General features: G+C 47.8%; 1 protein-coding gene across 1 annotated transcript in view; it reads right to left on the bottom strand.

Moving 5' to 3' along the window:
* The window catches only part of Efr3b (EFR3 homolog B), a 73,471-nt gene extending 51,960 nt beyond the window's left edge, over window positions 1-21,511 (bottom strand). Inside the window, 1 exon segment of the mRNA NM_001427261.2 lies at window positions 21,278-21,511. Within this exon segment, the coding sequence (NP_001414190.1) occupies window positions 21,278-21,284 (7 nt within the window). The 5' untranslated portion in view covers window positions 21,285-21,511.
* Window positions 21,512-24,841: the final 3,330 nt, after the last annotated feature.

Genomic DNA, 24,841 nt, shown 5'->3' on the forward strand with positions numbered 1-24,841 from the left:
TCACAGGTCAGCACCCAACACCCAAATGTTTGCACTATGCGAGCCTCTAACCTAATTTTTTTTTTTTTTGTTTGCCTGTGCCCTAGAATAAGTGTAGTGAGTTAACTTGAGAAATCTAACTTAAAAACAAGACCCTGTACAGTCAGGCAAGGTAGTACACAAGGCGGTGTGTACATCTGCAGTCCCAGCATGCATGTTGCTGAGGCAGGAGGACTGCCGTGAGTTTGAGCCAACCTGGACTACATAAGAAGACTCAGTCTCAAAAACAAAACAAGGTACTCATAAGCATTCTGATCTTCCCGGAGTCTACGCTTGGCTCAGCCTCAGCAGTGCTGTCTGTGCCGCCATCTTGGTTTGTTATTAATGTCCCTGTGTCTTCAGGCCTCGTCACCCTCCATTTGATAGAATCTTCTCAGCATGAGGAGTGACAAGAGATCAGAATAGGGTTCGGCTGCCAGCTTCCTACCTTCAAGTCAATGCTGGCTCTGTGGTGGCGTCTCAGACGCAGGGCTAACCCCACCGAGGCTCTGGAACTCTGCCTGGGCAGGATGTCGGGACGGGAGAACCCAGGGCACAGTATGGACACCTAGGCAATCCCATGTCTTCATATCTGTCCCTGCTCACCTGCCAAAGCAGCAGGTCAGGAGTGGCCTTGGTGGCTTTGTCTGGAAACAACGAAATGCTCCCAAGGAGGGGACTAGGCTGCCTGACCTGGGGACATCCATGCAGCGGTCAAGACAAATGACATTGAGCTGTGGGTACTGCCATTTACAGCTCTGCAAATGTCTTGGTAATTCAAAGGAAATCTGTGAGACACACTTGACGTGATATCACTGGTGTGTGTGCAACAAGCCTGGCGTGTATGTAGACGTGTGAGTAAAATATGCTACAAATATAGAAAGACCCATAAGGACCCAAGCACAGTGGCAACATTGGCTACGGCTGGAGCTGGGTGGCCAACTGATGACGGGACAAGAAGAGGCTCTTAGAGTGGGTCACACAGTGTGGTAGTCTCTTGGGTTTTTAAGTTTTATTTTACTATTTATTCATTCATTCATTCATTCATTCATTCATTCACTTTTCTTGCTAAGCTTCTCACACTGGTCTCAAACTTTCAACCTCTCTGACTCAATTCCACAGTAGATGGTGGTACCGGAAGATAGTAGCATCTTGTCAGACTTTGTGGCTTCTGAAGTAAAAACTCTGCCCCTGGGGTTGGGGATTTAGCTCAGTGGTAGAGCACTTGCCTAGCAAGCGCAAGGCCCTGGGTTCGGTCCCCAGCTGCGAAAAAAAGAACAAAAAACAAACAAACAAACAAACAAACAAAAAAACTCTGCCCCTTAGATACGAAGGTTTCATTTTGTTCAATAGCCAGAGACAAGAAAGGACTGCTTGGTACTAAGCTACAGTTAGACCAGAGGAAAAGGTCGTGTTGTGGTACCGCAGCAAGGCGGTAACAGTGATGTACGTGTGTATGTCGTAGACCCAGAGGATAAGCAGAGGCAGGCAGATCTCTGTGACTGTGAGGCTAGCCTCATCTATAGAGTGAGTTCCAGGCTACCAGAGCTATACAGTGAGATTATATTTGGTCTCATTTCCTAATTTCTACATAAAGAAATGACAAACACTTGGGGGTTGAAGAGATGGCTCAGTGATTAAGAGCCTCTGATGCTCTTGCACAGGTCCCAAGTTTGGTTCCCAGAACCCATACTGAGTGGCTTAAAACCAACTGTAACTCCAGTTCCAGGGCACCTAGAGCCCTCTTTTGGCTTCTGAGGGTACTGCATGCTTGTGGTGTACATATAGGCAAGAAGACACAGGCACGCACATATACATACATTTTAACAAAGGATAACACATATTTTAACTGATAGTTTAGCTTAGCCTGACTTAAACATTATACAGTGCTTATGTGTAGTTATATCGAAAACATTACATGGATCCCCATTTATATGCACTACCCCATACCTTTATGAATTGATTAAAGAATAAATTTAAAAAGGGTATTTTGAACTAAAAAAAAAAAAAGCCATGCATAACCATAGCCAGTGGCTACTGTGTTAAACAGCAAAGACATGTGACATTTGGGTCTTTCTAGTAGGTTTCCTCAGACATCTCTGATTTTGGACCATTAGTTTTCGGTTGTGTTTCTTCCCCCAGTGGAAATGTTCTATAGATTATCCACCCAAATTAGAAGAAGGAGGAGGAGGAGGAGGAAGAGGGAGGGGGAGAGAAGGAGGGGGAGGAAGGGGAAGGGGAGGAGAGAGGGAGGGGAAGAAGAAGCTGCTGCTTAATGTATCTCACATTTTCTCTTCAAGTTAAATTGAAAATCTGATTCTGTTCAAAGATTTGGACTGCTAGAGTTACACAGATACACACACACACACACACACACACACACACACAGACTCTTTTCTGCAGTTGCTCAGCTCTGCTCTTACTGGAATTTTGATTGGAAGAAGCTGATTAGTGACACAGAAGTTATCTCATCTATTCCTGTACACAGGTGGCATACGCCACCTGAGAGGCATAGCGTACACAGATATGAAGAGGTGAAAGGAAACAGGAGGAGGGGTTCTGTGGCTTTGGAGTGACAACATGCACATAAGCTGTCGGAGCAAAGGGCCGTGCAGGAGCCAATTGTGTCAGGGAGCAGACCAGGACTTCCAAAGGCAGCCGGCTTTAGCTTAGACATTCCCCATGGAGATGGGGTGGGGGCGAGTCAGTAACATTCAAGCCAAAGGGGGAAAGGGAGCATTGTATGGAGAGGAGTGGACTAGGCTTCCAGGGGAGCCATTTAGGGGCAGAGAAGGGCAGGAAATTGCAGAAAGACCCTCAGAGCATTGCTCTGGTCTCTTCTGGAAGATCTGCACCAAGCAGAAGCAGAGGCCGACAACCACACAGGTGAGGCGGGGAAGTGAATATATTTCTTTTCTTTCTCTCTCTTTCTTTTTTTGTTTTTCAAGACAAGGTTTTTCTGTGTAGCCCTGGAACTCGCTGTAGACCAGGCTGGCCTCAAATCCAGAGATCCACCTGCTTCTGCCTCCTGATTGTTGGGAGTAAAGGCGTGCTCCACCACTGCCTGGCTAGATCATTCTTTAAATATTTATGTCTATTATTTTAGATTACGTGTTGATGTCTGTGCATGTGTATGCATACTTGAATGTAAGCCCCAGCAGAGACCAGAGGTGTTGGAACACCCCCACCCCCCACCCCCCATCCCCGAAGCTGGAATTTACAGGTCACCATGACCCACTGGATGTGAGAGCTGGGAATTGAACTTTGGTCCTCTGGAAGAGCAGTCCTTGCTCTTAACTGAGTCATCTTGGGAAAGAGACAGTGGGAATAGGGAAGAAGACTCTGCAAGGCCTGGCTATCAGACACTCACTGGCTACCCTTGAGAGGCCCTTAGGAGGGAGTGACATTGGAAGTTCAAAGAGAGAAAGTAAAGAACAACCAGAAAAGGAGAAGAGAGTGTCATCTTAGTTGCAGTGACTGGTGGTTCGAGGAGCTCCCTAAAATGTCACACAAATCCCAGAGGTAAGGACAGTTTTGCAGACCAGGGAGGGCACGTGTCTCCACATGGCACACTGCTCACTGGCCAGTTGTGAATTCCCAGGACTGCAGGTTGCCTGCAGAAGCAACCATGAAGGCTTCTGGGAGCCTGCCTGGCAGAATGGACTTGAGAGGTGGCTCAACACCTTCTGGCTTCAACTTTTACAGCGTTGTGACCCCAAGCTTCTCTTGCAGCCGTGTGTATCCAATGGCCACACAAGAGCTGGCGTTTTGCTCCATAATTGCATTGGTAATAGGCACTCACTCCATAAACAGTATTTACCAGGACAGGCAGTCTATCAGTTACATCTATGAAAGTGTTTTGTGAGCTTCTTAAGCCCCAGGAATGCCAATAAACGAGAGCTCAGGTTTAAGAAAGTCCACACTTGTGTGTCTAGCTAGCTCTGTGTGAGAAGGGTCCGAGCTTCTTGTGGGGCATCATTCATCCGAATACCTTGATACTCAGCAATGCTCTACTTGTTTCTTCCAGTTCACGTGAACCATGAGGTTAAAAGTACCAATAAATAACTCCTGCTCCTTTTTTTTTTCTTTTTTTTTCGGAGCTGGGGACAGAACCCAGGGCCTTGCGCTTACTAGGCAAGCGCTCTACTACTGAGATAAATCCCCAACCCCATAACTCCTGCTCTTAAAGAGCTCGCAGCACCAAAAATCTACCACAGACAAACACTAGTGTGCTAGTAATGTCACTGGTGATTTGGTTTAAAGTTAGGAGCTAGGAGCCAGAAATCGGGATTTGGAATGCACAGCACATTTCTGCTTTCCTCTTTCCTAAAATACATCCAGTTTCCTATTGTGGTCAACAGGCGACCTATAAAAAGCAGGGTTACTCACCTCCAGTTTCCAAATGAACACACATAAATATAGAAACCTGAGGAAGCCTCACTGTCACGGCGCCAAGTCGATTGGGGGCAAGTCTAAGTGATTTAATTCTACAGACAGACGGGTAACAGACTTGAGACACGGACTCTTACAGACTAAGAATCTGAGATCAATTATTCAGATGTCCAAATAAAAACCAGAGAGTCGGTTGTATCATGTGGGGGTTGCCAGAACATAGAACAGGCAATGTGCCCAGGGAGGATAAAATCTAAGAGCTCAGGGTGGTCCCGGTGCCAAAGGGAAATCTCAGAAGCGATACGTTTAAAATGCAAAACTGAATGGGAATTCGGGGGGGGGGGGGATGCAAAATGCTAGGTTGAGTCCTACTAAAAATGCCATGTAAGCAGAGGCCGGGGCGGCACCAAGACCCATTTTCAATGAAGCAGGGCTCTGGTGCGCATGGGCGTTTTGTTCCACCTGGCTGAGGAACGAAGCCTTCGACAGATGCTGCCTAAGGCAGGTAGTGAAGGGCAGACAAGGTGGGAGAACGGCTCCTTCTCCTTCGAAAGCGCTACATTAAGCAAGGTGCATCATTGTCATCATAACAGAATGGCTGATGGGGAAATGTGTAGTGGCTTCTCTATTAACATCAGCACCATCTATCATTCATTATCACAGTAAGTACTTTGTGTCAGGAACCGTTGTGCCGTTTCAATACCTTTTTCTTTACCCCTCCCAATGCCATCGAGAGGAGTTTGTTGTCCCATTTAACAGATGAGGAAAACAAGACATGAAGCAGATAACATTTTCAAAGACACCCAGGTGCTAAAGGGGTGGCTGAATTAAATCCCAAAGCTATGTGTCTCTCCAGGGGTCTTTATACTTATCCTATGGTCTGAAAGGGAGACAGTGACATTTATTCTTTCCAATGTGCCATTAGAGAAAAATTCATCTTAACCATGGAGACATAGGTCTCTGTGCAGGGATGTCACCACCCAGCCCATTATTAAGACATTGGGCGAACAGCAAACCCATTAACGGCTGTGCAGTCTTAGAATGACATTACTGTGCGATGAGCCCATCACAAAAGCCCCAAGGACGAAATGGAAAAAATCAATCCTTCTCATAAGCTGGCCCTGCTCAGCCACGCCTGTGTTAGGCCGAGACATTGCTGAAGGCATATTAGAGCCAGGCCTTGTCATTTCTGGTCCCCTGAGAGGCAGCAGTGTCAATCTCAGTTCTCCCAAGGCGACCCTCTGCCCAGATGACTCTGCTTGTGGGCCCTCTGCCCACTTACCCTGCTGGCACCATCAGCCTCCCAGCTGCCAGTGGACTGGATTTGCAGGGGTCAGCTTCCTCTGCTTGCTGCTCGACATGGAAGTTGCCTTGTATTGTGGGCTCTGCCCAGCAGCTCTAAATGAGCCCTTTGACCAGGGTGCCAGGGATCATCTTGGGCTACGGGTAAAAGTCATGGTGTAGGCTGGCACAGACCCTTGGCTATTTCCTAACACACCCACAGCCTGGACCACAGAACAGCCTTGTGATTGTCTACATGCCTACTTTCTGCTTCCTGGGGCTCCTACATGCTCATTGTGATATAATTTGTCTTGCATTTGACAAGCATTTTTACAACGGTGTAACCAACCACTCAACATATAGGACCTCTCCAAGCCCCTAAAAGGTCCACCTTTCCAGCCAATGTCTATATCCAACTGGGGTCTTAATCCTATCAACATAGATTTGTTCTTGCATGAATCCTTGTGAAATTACTTCTTAACCATAATTAGAAGACTCTAGATAACTACCCACAAGGCTGCTGGTGATGAAAACTACTTTTAATTATATTTATGCCCTGACATTAAAATGCTCATTATACAAAATGTGAAAAAAAGCGTTTAAGTAAATTAAAACCATCCATGGTCGTCTTAGCCATTGCTGAAGCTCCAATGTGTTTCTGTCAAGCATAGGACCTATGCATGCATTTACCACAGTTCCTGGGTGGGGCATTAGCTTCACCATCTCTTCTCTCCCTCCTCCTGCTTGCCTCTTCCTCTTCCTCCTCCTCCTGCTCTTCCTTCTCCCTCCTCCCTCCTCCTCCTGTTTTCCCTCCTCCTCCTCTTCCCTCCTCCTCCTCCTCCTCCTCCTCTTCCTCCTCCTCCTCCTCCTCCTCTTCTTCCTCCTCCTGCTCTCCCTCCTCCTCCAAGCTTGCTGCTCACTTCACTCTAGAGTTGCCCTTGCAAGGTAGCTCAGTCAAAAATCAACCCATCATTCAAGGACCAACCCTTGTGGCTCAGTTGAAGCTGAGGTCCTCCTTTATACTGATCTCCTCGCAGTAGCAGCCGTGTGGACCTCTCATAGCATCGCAGCTTCACCACTGAGGGTAATAGCCGGCCCCCAGTGAAGAGTGCATCTGCTTTTAAGGCAGCCCATCTGTGGCCTAGACCTTAAATCTAACAACCATCCCTCTAGCCACCTGCAGAAAAAGCAGCAGCAGACAGGCCATTAGTCTGATTTAGGTAAAATTTTCATTTAAAAAATGGCCCTTTAATGCCAGTCTTAATTAGAGATGGATTTTGCAGAAATCAAAGAATATAAGGGTGTCTGTTTCTGAGCCTCCATTTATAGATGTCCCTAAATAACAGGTGGTTGTTGCGAGGTCATCAGCAGGACCAGTAGTAAGGGTACAAAGCAGATTTGAAGGTGCTGCCATCTGAGTGTGTGTGTGTGTGTGTGTGTGTGTGTGTGTGTGTATGCACACACGTGTGCATGTGTGTATATACAAACATACAAATATACATGTATAAAACTTCTGTAAAATTATGGTAAAATTTATATAAGCTGAGTACAATGGTTACTGCTCCTCCCAACCCCCAAGTAGCTGCTGCTGTAAGTGTATGAACCTGGGCAACTAGCATGACCCTGCCTCAAAAGAGGGGCGTGAGGGTGGGGGGAGGATGAAGAGATGGCCCAGTGACTGTTAAGAGCACTGGCGCCCTTCCAAAGGACCCAAGTTCAACTCCCATCACCCACACTATGGCTCTCAGTCATCATAATGCCAGTAGAAGACCTATGTCCTCTGCAGGCCTGCATACACATGGCACGTAGACATGCGTGCTGCAGGCAAAATACCAACACACGTGAAAAAGATTAAGTTAGGGAATACAAAAATGTCCCATTTCAATTCTTTTCAAGCGTCCGTCCGAGGTGCTAAATCCATCCGTGCTGCTTTCCCGCCATCTTGAGTTACTTTCCATTTAAAAATGCACCCTTTGTGCATGAAACACTTTCTCATGCTTGCTACCCACGAAACATTCCCTGCTCTCCCTCATGGTGGCCACCTAGTTTTTGAAACAAGATTTCTCACTTTGGAGCTGCAGGGACCCGCCAGTCTCCACTTCTCGGCACCAGGGGCACCGGGGGCACCGCGGTTACCGGTGTGCACCACTGCTCCGAGCTCTGTACGTGGTCTCTGGGAACCAAACTCGGGCACTCCTTCACGCTTTCATGGGAAGAGCTTTAATGACTGAGCTGGCTCCCCAGCCCCTGGATTCATTCTGTTTTCTGTCTTTATGGATTAAACAGCTCCAGTATTTCGATGAGGATTTACTAGTGAAAACATCCGTCCCTTTGTAGAATGTCCTTGGGTTCATCCATGTAGAATGTGAGGGTTCCCTTCTTTTTTAAAAAAAAATTGAACCCAGGTCCTCTGGAAGATCAGCCAGTATTCTGAGCTGAGCCATCTCTCCAGCCCCTCCCTTTTTAAAAAAAATTGTTGGTTTTTTTTTTGCAACTCTGGGGATTGAACTAGGACCTTATGAATGCCAGGCATATACCCCCTCTATTCCTGAGCTCTATCCCCAGCCCTTCTTCTTCAGAACTAAGTAACATCTATTATATGTAAACACCACATTTTGACCAGCCATTCGTTTGTCTGTAGAAGCAAAAGTTCAAAACTAAAAGCAATATCCCCATACTTTATCAATCAGACCATGGCCACTTGGAGCCTGGCCCTAGCACCTAAGATATCTTACGAACACGTGAAGCCGAACCCCTGATGACCCGAGGCAGTCTAGAAAGAGGCAGTCTCAAGAAAGGCAACTGATGCTTTAAAACTTACTACTCAGCAAGGAAGCAGTGAGTCCTTTGTCCATCCAGGGCTTACGGGACACACCAAACCTCTTCCCCTCCGAGGCTATAAAAGAACATCTCCCTCTTCCAGTAGCAAGATCCTCATTCTAGGAATTCTTCAGAAGTCATCTCTTGGTCTAGCCCATCACCCTGCTTTTTACATGAGGGTCAGGCAAGCACTTTACCCACTGAGACACATCCCCCCCAACCATTTTCTTTTTCTTTTCTTCTGTCTTTCTTTCTTTTTTTTTTTTTTTTTTTTTTTTTTTTTTTTTTGAGACACAGGGTTTCTCTGTGTAGCCCTAGCTCTCCTAGAACTCACTTTGTAGACCAGGCTAGCCTCGAACTACATACATTCACGAAACAGAATGAGATCTGCCTACCTGTCTACCAAGGCCTGGGATTCATGGTGTGTGTCACCACTGCCCTGCAGTGGCAGAAATCTTAACAAGGCTTAACCGTCTCCTCGAGAGAGAAGCCTTGTGGGTTTGTTGTTGTTTGTTTGTTTGTTCTGCAGTATAAGGAATTGAACACAGGCTCTCATACATTCTAGGCAAGCCCTGTACCAGCGCTCCCTAGTCAAGTCTCTTGTACATCTTAAAATGAAGGGTTTCTTTCCCCCATGTTTGCTGGGTTTCCTTCATTCCTTATAAAGTCTGTAACTTGTCCTTTGTCTAATATATCACCGGCTAGTATCTTCTTCTATGGTTATTCTCTCCTGTCTCACTCTCAGTCATGCCCTCAGAGGCATAATGTTTCCAATCTTGAAGTAACCCAGTTGGAAATGGTGTTTTCAAGCATTCCCACGGAAGATGGGTCAACAGGAGATAAAAGCTACCTTTTAACTGTGCCACCAAGGTAAGCTGGGTGACTTTGCATAAGACCTCTAACTTCTAAGACCTTATTATCCTTGAGAGCGGGGAGAAGGAATGAAGAAAGGCCCACCCATCAAGCAGGATTTTGGATGAGACTTGAATGTATGTAAAGCAAAAATGGTGGCCCCGGGTACCTTGGCCTAGCATACCTGTCAGCCTGACCATCCCATTGGTCCTCCCAGGACAGACTCTGAGTACAGAACATAGTTATCCCTATTCCTGACTTGCTGGTGAGAAAGCTAATTCTTAGCCAGGCTATAGAAAGAACCTGAGCGGACTGGTTTCCACTAAGATGATTCGTTCACACACCCCCAACCCCCATATCACCGTCCACTCCCACCACCCTCCCTGGCTTTGTTTGCCCACCGGCTCAGAAGCCTGGGTCAGGGGATAGACTAGCCTTGCCAATCACTTCAGGAGCTGAAGAGCTTGGAAACCCTTGGAGACCATCCAGTCCAGCTCTTCCTATTTACAGATGGTAAAAACTAAAGCAGAGGGAGGTAGAGAATCCTGCCCAAATTCACACAGCAACAGAGCCCGAATCCGTTCTGATGGCCAACTCCCCCCCACACACTCCAGAAATGTCCTTGATGAAGCAGAAGGACAGTGTGGCCCATGCCCGGCACCACCCACGCTTTTCCAGAACACTCAGCTCCCTTCTCCAAGAGTGCTGTCTGGAGAAGACATTAGTAGCAGTCCTAATGAGTAACTTCCGGCAGTCAGATGGGTTTCCTGTCTTTACCAGCTGTCGACTCAGGCCTGCTGGCCAGGTCACACACTCTCAGGGGTTCAATATCAACAGAAGACCCAGTTATTCGACACGGTGCACTCTCCACACCTCCCAGACTGAAGGTGCATAGGTTTCATGTTTGTCAGGAACACTCATCAGGGCCAGCACTTCTAAGCGCCAAGAAACACATTTTCTGCCTTTGCCTCAAAGGGCCTTTCCATCTTGTTTGTGATAGGGTATACGAGTGACAGGAATGGAAATCAAAATAAAGATTTGCTCATACTTAGACCACAAGATGACCTTCTGTTTTTGAAAAGGAAGACTGTGGCATTAATGTTGCACTCCACACAACTAGGAGGAAATCCTTGCAAAGGTCTGGCCTCCTGGGCCACCTCTCACAGCTAACCCAGGGCTGTTTCCCAAGACTGAAACCTCAAACCAGAAGAGGAAGCCAGATGATTATACACCAGTCTGTTCCTACATGAGTTATCACCAGAGTGGGAAGGGACAATCAGCACGACGGTACACGGCTGCTATCATTTCAGCCTTGTTCCAGGCCTCAGTGAGACTCCTAACCCATCAATATTCATTCCCTGGAAGCATGGTCTCATGGGCTGCTTGGCCTATTTGTGTATATGAATGATACATGTGATGGCTTTCAAGTTCAGTGCCAACCTGTGAGTTCTCACTGCATGCAGAAGTTCTCCACCTGGGAAAACAGAACCCACCCACTAAGAAAGAGACGGTGCACACCAGGGACTGGAGAGATGGCTCAGTGGTTAAGAGCACTGGCTGCTCTTCTAGAGGACCAGAGTTCGATTCCCAGCACCCACGGGACAGCTCATAGCTGTCTGTCCACTTCTTTTACACAGACATACATGCAAGCAAAATACCAGTGCACATAAAAAATAGAAAGGGATTATCAAGACTGTGTGTGCCGTAGAGACTGTGCTTAAGAGGCTCACAGATCTGTGAGGTAAGGAAATAGCTGGCATTCACTGGGATGAATAGTTAACCAAAGTAATAAAGGACAAAGCATCCCAAAGCACAAGGAAACTTGTGGTAGAGCTCTGGATTTTCCCAGTATCTTCTCCTATGCGTCCATTCTAGAAGTTTCTTTCATGCACAGGTTGTGAGAAGCTAGGAGGTGCTGGCAGGCATGATGTCATTTTGAGAGATCTTAAGGCGGAGTCTGTACAAGCGTTCTTGTAATTTAGGGATAATCCTTCACACACATTATAAATGAAGAATGTGGGCCACGCATGGTGGTGCCTGCCTGGAATCTCGGCGCCCAGGAAGCTAAGGGTCAGTTTGGCAATGGATCAGCCAAGGTTACATCCCAAGACTCTGTCTCAAAACCATATAAACAGGAACTTAGAAGCATGAATTAAGTGTCCAGAGTCCTGTGACTTGACAAGCATACTCAGTTGTCCCTTCCCTGGTCCCAGCCAGGCTCACATAGGACATGGGTGCACGCGCAGTCTATGCATGAGATCCACGTAGGAGTCAGGCCTGCTCTATACAGCCTACTCCAAACTCACCTCTGAGTCTGCTTAGACCTGAGGTTGGATGGCAAGGTCTCGTTAACAGGCAAACTCTCAGGGAAACAGGAAGCACCTCTTGTTCCAGACGCTCTCTGTCTAGTCCAAACACTGGCCACAAGACTTTTGTCTTTTAAAGCAGGGTATCACACAGACCAGGTGACTTCCAACTTGCAGTGCAGCCTGGGATGACCTTGAACTCCTTGATCTTTCTGCCTCTGCCTGGAGTACTGGGATTACAGACATGCACCACCCAGGATAGGTGGCCTCTTTGAGGGTACAGCTACCCTAACGCTGTATGACAGTCTTGGGGGTGCCAGCCCCGCTGCTTTGTCTGCCTGCCTGCCTGCCTGCCTGCCTGTCCGTCTGCCCGTCTGTGGAACACATGTGCCATCTCCATTCTCTCCACCACTGCACATCTGTCTCCATGTTTTCTTACTCTTACTTAGTCCTTCATGGTTCTTCCTGGAGCCTTTCTCTCTGACAAAGCAAAACAAGGATAACAGGGTAGGACAAGAACAGACCCCATGCACAAGGTGGCCTGGAGCCATAGAACAGTGGTGTGTCACTTTCAAAAACTCTGTCACCTTATTCTCCTGCTCTTCCCAGCTCACCACGTGCGCGTCTGGAGGTGTGTGGTGCAGTGAGGCCTGTATCCTCTGGAAGGTTTAAATGGTCTGGATTTGGTGTGATGTCATTTGGAGTCGGAAAGTCCAAGTTCAAATCCTTACCCAAAAATAGATGGCCATGGGCAAGTTTATTTGACTTTCTAGGCCTCCGGTTTTCTCACTTCAAATATAGAAATGATAACCTCAATTTATAGAATTCAGGCAACATTAAGTCAGGTAGCACATAGTGTCTCTCACCTTACAAGTCTCTTCCACGTCAAGATATTGCTGGATGAAGTTAAATAAACTTTGTGCCATGTACTGAGCACATCCTTGTAAAACCTGCCAAAAACAGGGCTGGAGAGATGGCTCAGCCCTTAAGAACACTGACTGCTCTTCCAGAGGTCCTGAGTTCAATTCCCAGCAACCACATGGTGGCTCACAACCATCTGTAATGGGATCTGATGCCGTCTTCTGGTGTGTCTGAGGACAGCTACAGTGTACTTGTATACAATAAATAAATATTTTTTAAAAATGCAAAAAATAAAAAAATAAGATGCTATTTGTTACACTTATTTAGTATGTGTGAAGTCAGAAGACAAATAGTGGAGGTTAGTCTTGTCCTTCTACCATGTTGGTCTTGGGAATTGAATTTATGTTTTCAGTCATGGTGGAATGCAGGTTTACCTACTAAGCCATCTCATTGGCTCCTTAAGTCACAATCTTGATAAAAAGACTTTTATATATTTTTGTGTCTTCCAGGACGCCCTATGGTATTTCATACCTAGCTGCTATACCACAAATAACTGGCGGGTTTTGTCTATTTCCATTCAAAATAAAACCAAGCAAACGAGAATCAAATGGCTAATACCCTTAAGAAATAGAACACTCATATTCTTACAATTCACTGAAATGTAAATGCTCAAAACTACAGACGTGTTAGTCATAAAATACAAGTTATGGGGTTATGGAGATGGTCCGGTTGGGGAAGTGTTTGCTACAGAAGCATGAAGACCTGAGTTAGGGCTCCCAGAACCTACACAAAAGCTGGGTGTGGTAGAACATGGCTGTAACCCCATCTCTAGGGAGGCAGAGACAGGAGGGGATCCTTCAAGGTCAGTGGCAGGCAGCCTAGCCAAAGCAAAGAACTTCTGATCCCGTGAGACCTTGTCTCCAGAAATAAGGCAGAGAGAAATAAGGCAGAGAGTGATACAGGAGAACAATGTCAACCTCTGGCTTCTGCACACTACGTGCACACGTGTGCATACCGACTGCCTCCACAGACTGCACACCCAGAATGCAAGCTAGAAAGATAGGAACGCCCTGCCCAGATTAACAAAGACTTTCGAGAAAGTGGGCCTCGGGAATGCCGAGCAAGGGCTCCGTCAACCATACCCGAGCCTTAACTGCAGCCCTCACCTCCAGGATTAACTGAAGCCAGACCACTAATCCCTAGTATGTATTGCCTTAGAAGGTACCAGAAGATAGGCATTCTGATAATTGCTCAGAGAGGTGTTACTTACAAAAGCTGAAAAACTACAATTCTGACCATAGTAACAAGACTCTAAAAATGTGTTTAGGCACTTACATTGATTCCTTGACTATGGCTTAAGGGAAAATTCCAGAGTTCAAAAGAAGCTTTGGACACCAGGTATTTCTTTATTCAGTGTACCGTACCATAGCCTTTAAAAATCACTGCAGGGCCAGGTGGCGGGAGCCTTTAAACTCAGCAGGAGGATCTCCGAGGTCCAGGTCAGTCTAGTGAGTTCCTGTTTAAAAAAAAGCCTAGGGTAGCAGAGCATTGGTGGGCCACACTTTTAATCCCAGCACTCAGGAGGCAGAGGCAGAGGCAGTCAGATCTCTGAGTTCAAACCCAGCCTGGTCCACAGAGTGAATGGACTCCAGGACAGCCAGGGCTAAAACCAACAAACAAAAAGCTAGGGCTGCCAGAGTTTGATCCCCAGAAGCCGTGCAAAGGTGGAAGGAGGGAAGCAAACTGCACAGAAGTTGTTCTCAGACCTTCTCAAGTGTACTGTGGTATGCGTCCCCTCCCCCACAGCACGCACATGTGCACACGCTCAACAGTAATATACGAAAACAATTTAAATGGCAGCTGTCTGCTGTTGAGTGACTACCGATAATTACGATGGACTAATTACAATGGATTGTTTTTTATTATTTTCACTTATGTGTATGAATGTGCACACTTGTGAAGAGGGTGCCAGAAGAGGGTGTTGGGTCCTCTGAAGCCGGAGTAATAGGCCAGTGGTTCTCAACCTTCCTAAGGCCGCCACCCTTTCACAGACGTGTGCCTCATGTTGTGGTGACCCCCAACCACTCATTTCCATTGCTACCTCATGACTGTTATTTTGCTTCTGTTAGGAATCCTAATGTAAATGTTTGATATGCTTACCCTTGTGAAAAGGTCGTTCAACTCCCAAAGGGGTCTCGACCCACGGGTTGAGAATCACTGTTATAGGCAGTCGTGTGCCACCTGATGTGAGTGCTGGGGTTTGAACTCAGGACTCTGGAAGTAGAGCAAGTGCTCCCCCCCCCCCTGGAGCTGGGGACCGAACCCAGGGCCTTGCACTTCCTAGGTAAGCACTCTACCACTGAGCTAAATCCCCAGCCCCAGAGCAAGTGCTCTTAAGCTCTGAGCCATCTCTCCAGCCCCTGTATGTATGTATGTATTGGCAAGACAACAGGATTTTAAACGTTTTCATCACAGAGGAACAATAAATGTTGGAGCAGCTGGATAGGCTTAGCCTGATTCAATCACTATAATACACATATATATGTATGAATACATAGGTAAATATCACATGAGTCCCCATATGTATGTTCATGTGTGTGCATGGGCATACAGTGCTGGGATCTGCTATAGTTTAGATATGGAATGTTCTCCAAAGGTCCATAAACTGAAGGCCTGGTTCTGAGCTTGGTGCTACTGGGAAATGGTGCAAGCCCTGAGGCTAAATGATGGAAGGGTCAGGTCACTGGGGCATGACTTCCCTCGAAGACACTGGGGCTCTGGCCTTCTAACCTCTCTTAGCTTCCTGGCCACTAGGAAGCTAGCAGCTTCCTTACCACCTTCCACCATACTGTGCCATGTCACTACAGACCCCAAAATAATGGGGCTCACTGGCATAGACCACTGAACTTGTGAGTCAACAAATTTTTTCTCTTGTGAGTTAATTTATTACTGATTTTTAATGTAGTAATAGAGAACTAACATACAGACTGAAGCAGGACATCAGGCCTGCCAAGTATATATATCCTTGACCACTGGGCTACAGCAACCCAGCCTCCAATAAATATCTATTTTAAGTAACGTTTCATTAACTTGAGGTTTGGGAGGATGTACATATGCCATGTGGGAAAGAACGACAGGGACTTGTGTAAAGTGAGTAATTTCAGCCATGTAAACAAGTGCATAGAACAGGTGTCAAAGACAATATTTGTTATCGCTAGCTATATTTTCAGAGTCTCTAGAAGGATCGTTACTCTTGGCAGCAGTAAAGGAAAATAAAGGTCATTTTTTAAAATTAAACTTTCTTTGAATTAACAAGCACTGTACTTAAGCTATGAGGCATAGGTTTTTGTTTATTTGATTTTTTTTTTTTGCCTCTTTTCATAAGTCAAGAGGCAAAGGGGGAGGGACCAGGCTCCGAGGGTAAAATGTATTGTGCCATACAGAAGGGGAGGACTTGAGTTCAAGTCCCCCAGATCTACTACATACAGCCAGTTCTGGCAGCACAGAGCTCTAATCCCAGCATTCTTAGGGCGAGATGGGAGTCAGAGATAATATAGACCCTGAGAGCTCCCAGACCAGCTGACCTGGCACACACAGTGCTGTAGCAAACAAGGTGAGGTGGGAGGCAAAGACTGTCTTCTGACCTCCACATACATGCCATGGCATGCGTGGGTGCCCCCAACACACCATACGCACCATAAACACATATATCATACACATATACATATACATGTAAACAAATACATACATACATATACACGCAAACAAAATAAAGAAGCAGAGAAGAATTGAGGATAGGAGAAAAGTGGGGCAACTCTCATTCAAATTAATTTCGATGGTGAGGTGGGCATTCTTTTCAGAGCACGTGAATGTGTACACCAGTGTTAAGAAAAGCTCCATTTCAAGGTTACCTGAGGAGAAGAGCTGGGGTCAGAACTGGGCTAGGGCATTGCTCAAGTCAGTGCTCCATGCTCCGTGCTCCGTGCTCTGTGCTCAGTGCTCTTTCACAGTCACTGGCCAAGAGTGACAAACAGCAGAGATCCAGAAAGAAAGCAAAAGATAAAGGACAAAGGATTTGACCAGGTGGCAAAAACATAGTATCCAGGGAAACTGTAACACAGAAAGCAGGAGCTTTGACAGGTTTTATCCAGTGGCTTGTTCTTCTGTTTGTTTTTTGAGACATTGTTTCTCTGTGTAGCGCTGGTTGTCCTGGAATTTACTCTGTAGACCAGGTTGGCCTCAAATTTAGAGAACCATCTGCTTTTGTCTCCTGAGTTCTGGGCTGGGATTAAAGGTGTGGGTCACTGCCCAGCTCTAGAGTTTGTTGATAAGGGTTTTGTTTGTTTGCTTGTTTTGTTTTATAGTGCCAGAGATCAAGTCTTGGCTTTACCATAGAGCTAATCTCAAGCCCTAAGGTGGGTGTGAATGGGAAGCAGGGAAGGGGTGATTCCCCACCCCCACCCCGCCCGCCTTCTTTCTTCTCCAGATCTTCTGTGAAGTGATGTTAACTTCTTGTTTTTAATTGGTATGAAAGAACAACACAGTGACAGCCTGAATCACTGAACTGTGAGCAGCAAGAGACAGAAAACAGGCTCTAACCAGAGGGGGTGGGGGTGCTCTTCCAAAAGAGAATAAAGAATGGGAGGATAGATGGGGAAGGGCAGGCTATGCAACTGAGGCCAAGTAGGGTGGGTACCAAGTAGGGTGGCTCAAGATTTTCAGGGAGAGGTCACTATGACTGAGTGTGTGTGTGTGTGTGTGTGTGTGTGTGTGTGTGTGTGTGAGAGAGAGAGAGAGAGAGAGAGACAGACAGACAGACAGACAAGCAGACGGAGACAGAAACTAAAACAGAGACACACAGAGGGAGACAGACAAAAACAGGGAGGCAGGCCAACAGGCAGATTTCTACAAAGGTGAGTCTTTGCACCTCAAGGAGAGACATACTGGCCCTACAATTCCTCTGCTCCATTTGTAACATTTGTGCAGAATATACTGGATGCACCGAGCACAGTTTCAAAAGCTGGACCCCACTGCTGTCTGTCATCACAGAGCAGGGAGGGAGCACAACCGGAGGATACGGAGGAACTAGGCAGAGCAGCTTTGGCATCAGTGGGACCATCGAGCCCAGACCACAGTGTGGTGGGGAAATCCTCTCCGGTCTTTTTATGCTTCCTGGCCAGCTGCCCTCAGTCTCTGGAGGCAGCTGTCTCAGGAAGCTCGATCTGGCTTCAGTGGGGAAGTGGGACACTCTCATGCCTCTCGCCCTGGTGAGAGGAATAGGTTAAATCTTAATTATATAATCCTAACCAAAAGACAGTGGGACCCACCTCTGTAGAAAACTCATCTGGTAACTGTCCCTCTCCAGAACAAAGTACTTTTCATCAAGACTCTTGTCACTCCACATTCAGGGATATAATCAAGATTATAGGGCAGGGAAGTGGCGGCACACACCTTTAGTCCCAGCGAGAGGCAGAGGCGGGCAGATCTCTTGAGTTCAAGGTCAGCCTGGTCTACAGAGAGTTCCAGAACAGCCAGGGCTACACAGAGTTCCAGGACAGCCAGGGCTACAAGGAAGGCCCTGTCTCAAACAAACAAACAAACAAACAAACAAACAAACAGTCTAGGAAGTAAATTGTGTCGCTTTGGAGAGCCATTTAAGAAAGTGACTGTGGTTTATAGCTGAGTGGATGATAGTAACAGCTTTGATGGGTCAGAGAACAGCTCAGGCTGTTCAGGTGTGGTTCCCCCATCCCCACCCGGTGTAAGCCATCACTCCAGAGGCAAAGGCAGGAGTATGAAGAAGAGTTCAAGGCTAACTCGGGATGCATAGAGAGACCCTTGTCTCAAAAAGAGAAGAACGGGAAGAGGAGAGCGGTTTAGTGCGTCATGGTTAGCAAGGTCAAAGTAACATGCCTGTGTAGGCTGTGGTGAGAAGAGATGCAAACAGGCAGGGGAAAGAAGAGGCTCCACGAGGGGCGAAATGGACAGACTCTTCTGTGCACTGCTGTGCAAGTGTAGAACCTCTTATAAAGCTCTTGACCCTGTCGCTTGGCTTCTAAAAGGCACAACAGACCTGGCAGGTGGGTGGGTACTTCACCATTTTATAGAGCAATAGATCTCAGAGACATGAGCCCACCTGTCTAAGGCCACAAAGCTGTGAAGGGCTCTTGGGTTGGTATCCCATGACCCCAGGTCTAGGATCCCACTGTGCCCTCAGGAAAGACAAAAGACATTTGGTCTCTTATAGGGCAAAGGAAGGAGACAGACTGAGCCAAGCAAGATAACTGAGTCGTGAAAGACAAAGGTAAGGTAGAGACTGACAGGAGGAAAAAAATGAAGATCTATGTGGAGCTGTCGAGGGGGGAGGACACAGTCTGAGGACAGGGCACAGTTCAAGGATCTGCATTTATAAGAGATTGCATCACCAAGGTAGGTGGTCAAAGATCGCCTTTATCTACAGCTCTTGGGCAGCTTCTGGTTCTATATATCCTTACTATCTATCAGTTCATAAAATGCTTGCTGGCATCTAATGATAAACATTCTCCTGAGACATTTGGGGAAGGGAGACAGGGGCTAGCTCTGAGCCAAGGGGCCCGGTGTCACCTTGTCTTATTCTACCTGTCACCCTGGACAGGTCACTTAGAAAATTAGGCGAAAGAACAATAATCTGTAGGAAGTCCATAATGCCATCTTTTCTCTATTTTAGATACCCTTCCTAGGTAGATGGCCTCTTCCTATGCAGCACTGGCTAACCTGGAACTCACTATGTAGCCCAGGCTGTCCCCTTCCTGCATTTCTTTTCATCACTGATGTCTAGGGAGAGCATGCTAACAGCTCTGCAGCCTCTTACGCTAAAATGCCTCAGGCAAGTGAGGCTCCCACCTGAGGGCAGAGACAACTCCAGGGACCAGTCTGCAAGGGGCTGGTTCCCACCCAGCATGAATGTGCCTTCCCTATGCTGTAGGTAACTACCCAGAGGAGCTCTTCATCACAATCTTTTCTATTTAGGATTGGCCCTGCTCCATTTGCATCTGGGGAAATAAAAACATTATTAAAGAGAATTGGAATTTCGTGGTGCATCTGAAAATAGCCCACAGTTACACTGTCTCCACATCCTCTACTAGCTAGCTCTTCCAACAGGAGCAGACCAGGAACCACCCCCACCCCCCCACCCCTAATTCTCAGACACCCTAAGTAAGTTATCACATTATCTACTAGATGTAATACTGTGACTGACCCAGGACTGCTAATTCTGGCCCATACTGATGAGTCCGTCCTAACTCCTTCCCCACTGCAGGTGCCCCTGCAGTCACATGCTTTTGTCAAGTGATCTGCAGCTTCAGCCTGCTCCCTCTGCAGAAAAAGGGAGGGGGGGAGCACAGATAGAATAAAAAGGTATATGGCTCTTTTACCTCACAATAGGCAAAGCACAAGTCCAGTCACCTTCTTCGAAAGTCCCCACTGGTTATGGGTCCAGCCTCTGAGAACATCTCCCCTACCCCCATTTGCTCCACCCAAGAGAATTAATATTTGCTGTGAGGACCTGCTGACACCTCTGTAGGAATCATAGTGGCTGTGTAATCCAACTGGCCTGGGAAGGAGATGCAAGGCAAAAGTTAAGTCTTTGTCTTCTAAATAGGAGGCCCACCAACCGCTGAGCCTTTTCTGCCTGCTCTCTGCGCTAACAAACTTTGTGACTCATGGTCTGTTCACAGAGGCAGCCAGCAGCCTTAGAGATGGGTTAAATTGGGAACACACTCTTCTAGATCACTCACCCCTCAGGTGCATCCGAGCCCCTACCCTGCAGTAGGAGGGAGAGCACTGCTCCAATTCTTCTGTGACCCCAGAATAAACTACCGGAGACACGGGTTCTCATAAACTGTGTCCATAGAAATACACGTACACTGTACCCCTGGTAGGCTCTGCAAGGCAACCCATTCCTAGACTGGTTCACTCTTTTGAGCTGCAAAGTGGGACCCAAGGAGCGCTTTCCTCATCCACACTGCCTTGCAGAACTAGAGGAATTCTTGGTAAATAAGCAAGCAGAGCAGTGCACCGTGAGGGTCTTGGAGCTGCCACACATCCGTGGGGGCGGTGGCTGCGGAATTGGGAGAGACCCTCGAAGCAGCATCGCTTCCCGTCAGCCCTTCGCAGGGCCAACCTGGAAGTTGGGGAGCCTGCATATCACTAGCATATCACTAGCAGCAGTGTTAGGTAGAGGCCAAGTCCACCCAGCTGAGAGACGAACCTCCAGTGCCGGTTCGCCAGCTTCTGCACTGCCGGCGCCGCCTCCCACATCCAAGGAGCCCGGCATCAGACTGCCAGTGAGCAGCTCCGCTCTACCCTGGACCACTTTCGCGCATCAAACTCCCAAGCACAAGCCTCTTTGTTAATTCTGCAAATACTGTCACACGATCACCTCCACCAACACTCCGTTGGTTCAGCTCCGGAGATACTCGCTTTTCCCAAAGCCGGGTGCATCTCGACAATCAGAGTCCCTACCAGGCGACGGACCACCGCCCCTAGCTCCTGCTAACGCCTGCCCGAGGGACCTCTGGGGACCAGATAGTCCCCCGGCCGGAGGCATCTTTGTCCTCTCGGCACAAACGCACGGTCACAGGCGACTGAAACAGCCCAGCCTGGCACTGAGTCGGCGTTCTCGCTTTTGCGCCGGGGGCCACTCCGGGGGACAAAGGTCCGCGTCTGGAAGTTTGCGGGCCCGAGCCGGGGCGCCAAGCCCTCCTTACCGTACATCTCGGCGGGGAGTGCGTCTCCCGGGAGGCCGGCGTCGCCGCGTCGCTGGCAGCTAGTCCGGGCCGCGCCTGCCTTTCATTCACAGCCCAGCGGACTCAGGCGGCTGCGGGCGGAGACCCGGGCGCGGCGGGAGCAGGCGATGGGGGGCCGGCGGCGGGCGGGACAGAGCAGGACGCCACCCGCCCATTCAGCGCCAAGGTTGGCTGCCGCCTCCTGCTCTGGTCTGCAAGCAAGGCGGTGCGCGGGGGGCGGAGCTATGTTCTGCCACGCCCCTCCCCCTTGGCCACTGGCGGGCTGCCTCAAGAGCCCCGCCTCCATCCCAGCCCCTCTCCCGTCCCCAGTAAGGGGCAAGCCTAATGCTTACCTGACCCCCCAGGGAGCCCGGGTTCTTCTGTCACTCGGTGGATCATCCCTCAGAATTCCAGCTCCTGGCTCAGCCCTTACGTGGGTCGCTGACGTGTCCTTCAAACTGATGACACACACACACACATCCCACGCCAGGTCAGCCGGGCTCTGGAGGCTGCAGGTGTGCCCCTCCTTCACCTCCATTCAGGATGCTCAGACTAAGCCAGGGACGCTAAAGAGCAGAAATTGAGGCCTAACCCTCTTCTTTCTGTGGATTCCCCAAACTCTAGGTGTTTGCTACCTGGACCAGGTATGCAGGAGATAGAGTACACTCCCAACCTCCAAAGCTGCAGGAAGTCTGCTAGATTTTTCCTCTCCAGATTTATTCATGTAATCCGCAAGCTTTGCAGCCAGCATGCCCTCCAGCGATGTCCCAGAGCGGATGTGAATTCGGTCTCTTTCACCTGACCTGACAGAGTGAGAAGGAGACACAAAGGGACAGAAACCACAGGCCAACGCCCCCAAGCCCTGGAGATCTCTGCCTTCTGTTTCCCCAGCCTTTCTATCTCTTGTTTCTTAATGTCTCCTCTTGCCTCTTGGTGGAGGCTTTTTGTTTTCTTCCCGACCGTAGAAATTAAAGAAGGAACTGAAAGATAATGTAATGACCTTCATTTTATTTTATTTTGTTTTGCTTTTTTGATACAGGGTTTCTCTGTCGGTACATTACCCTCTTTGAGCCTTGCTTCATGTTGAGAAATTCCCTGGGACCTACAGTAAATAGTGGGCACCACAAGCTGTTTTTCTCTTTCTTTCTCTCTCTCCCTTCCTACTTTCCTTCCTTTTTTTCAAAGCAAAGATCAAACCAAAGAGATTCCAGTCCCTGGATCTGGAGACCGTGCTCACTGCATCCCAAACCAGCATTTTCTATTTTCCTTTGGCTTCATTCCCCCAGACACACCCACCCACCCACCTGCACCTCCCCTGATCTGATGCTTTCTGTTGCCGTGATAAACAAAATGACCAAAAATCACTTGGCTAGAAAAGGGTTTAGTCATGTTAATCTTCACAGTCCATCGTTGGGATGGAATGAATGAGTCCCCAAAGGCTTGTATATTTGGATGCTGGTCCCGAGTTGGTAGAACTGTTTAGAGGATTAGGAAGTTCTTAGTGGGACAGGTGTGTCAGTGGAGACAGCCTTCGAAGTTTCAAAAGCCCACACTAGTCCAGTTGGCCCTCCTCCTCTCTGCCTCACACTTGCTGACCAGATGTAAGCTCTGATCCGCAGCCAGGCCTGCCTGCTTGCTGCCACACTCCCCACCATGATGGCTGTGGTCCCTGCTACCCTCTGGAATTGTGAGCCCCAAACTGAATGCTTCCTTTTACAAACTGCCTTGGTTATGGTGTCTTATCCCAGCAATAAAAAAGGAACTAAGACAGGATTCTTCCCTAAAGTTACACGGCCAGTAAGCAATCACTGGAGTGATATAGAGTGGTGTACTGCACCAGGGCACCAGTAATGTAACATTGAGAGTTATTTACTATGCAGAGTGGGCCTTTCAATGGCAAAAAAAAATACCTAATTCCTCATGCTCCTGTATGTGACCCCAACAAACTCCTCGGTCCATCAAGATAGCCTTGCATGGGATTGTTTCTTCGGTCTGTTGATATCCTCTCTCTCTCTGGGTTTAACAGACATAAGCTGTCAGGAAAAAGAACACAACAGAGACAGTGTGAAACCGAAGGGCTGAATTCAAGAGTCCCATCCTCTAAGGCAGGTGACTGTTAGGAGACAGAACAAAAAATCAGCTCCTTAGGGGAAACTCTAGGTTGGAGGGAAGTCAGAGTTGGGATTTCTACCTTAGATAGGTTCCTCTTTGCTTGCAGAAATTCCAAGTAAGGACAGAAGATAAGGGGAAAGAAATTGCATTTACTGAATGGCCCCACCACAATGGGTCTGCGCCAGGCTCTTATAGATCTCAGTACAGATCGCCCATGGCTTATGATGGCCAGTCTTCACACTGTGCAAAGAAATACATCTTCAGTAGAAACTGGACTTGGAAATTTTTTTTTCTTTTCTTTTTTTCGGAGCTGGGGACCGAACCCAGGGCCTTGCGCTTGCTAGGCAAGCGCTCTACCACTGAGCCAAATCCCCAACTCCTGGACTTGGAAATTTTTATCTTTTCTCTGCCTAGTGATATACAGCACTGTATTCTTTCTTGCTACTGGGCAGCAAGAATGAGCCATCAGCTCTGTCAACCCCTTGGCTCACTAAGGGAGGCAAGCAGTAGCCTATATTGCACTGTATTCTATGATGTAGGTTGGCAGAAGTAAGTAAACTTTCTACTCACAATGTTTTCTTCACAGGTGTGCACATGTTTGCAGGGTGTGTGTGTGTGTGTGTGTGTGTGTGTGTGTGTGTGTGTATGTGTATGCGAGCGCGCATAAGTATGTGTGCAAATACATGTGAGGGCCAGAGGCTGATAACATGTTTCTTTTTCTGTTGCTCTCTGTCTTATTCGTTGAGCCAGGGTCTCTCCCTTGATCCCAGAGCTTGTTCATTAGGCTGCCTGCTTGCTGTCTCCTCTTCTCATGAGCTGGAATTACAGCTAGGCTGACATTCCCACCCAGCATTTACATGGGTGTCCTGGACTCAGATGCTAGTCCTCACACTAGTGCAGCAAGTGCTGGAGTCGCATCCCCTGCAGCTCCTACGATGACTTTATCAGGAACACCATTGTTGGCATGGAGTTCTGTTATCATTTCTACCTTATAGTAAGATTGAGGTGCAGAGAGATTAGACAGCTTTGCAGCAAGAAGCTGAGAAGGGGGTTCAAGCTCAAAACATTGCCCGAGATGATTCCTTACCAGCTAGCGTGAAGCTTTGCAGCGCTCACTGCGATAACAGGACTGCACTGTAAGTGGGGTTCCTTGCAGGTTGAATACACTGCCCACCCCTCTCCCTTTACCTGCATCAACTCCCCTGCCTTATCTGCTTGAACAGACCATGGTGGGTCCTCTCATCTGCACTCTGTCCTAGGACTGCCAGTCCCAGCTCCCTGCAGTGTTGGCTGGAGGCTAGTTGCTCTTAAGACTGGTTTGCTCAGGCCAAAGACAAGATTATTATTCTTTAGCCAAAACACACCGTGCTCCATGTGGTTTCCCTGAAACAGTGTCTTTGGCTGTGACAACTCCAATAGTCCCCTCTGCCAGAT

This window comes from Rattus norvegicus, chromosome 6, assembly GCF_021556685.1.
Source record: "Rattus norvegicus strain SHRSP/BbbUtx chromosome 6, alternate assembly SHRSP_T2T, whole genome shotgun sequence".
NCBI lineage: Eukaryota > Metazoa > Chordata > Mammalia > Rodentia > Muridae > Rattus > Rattus norvegicus.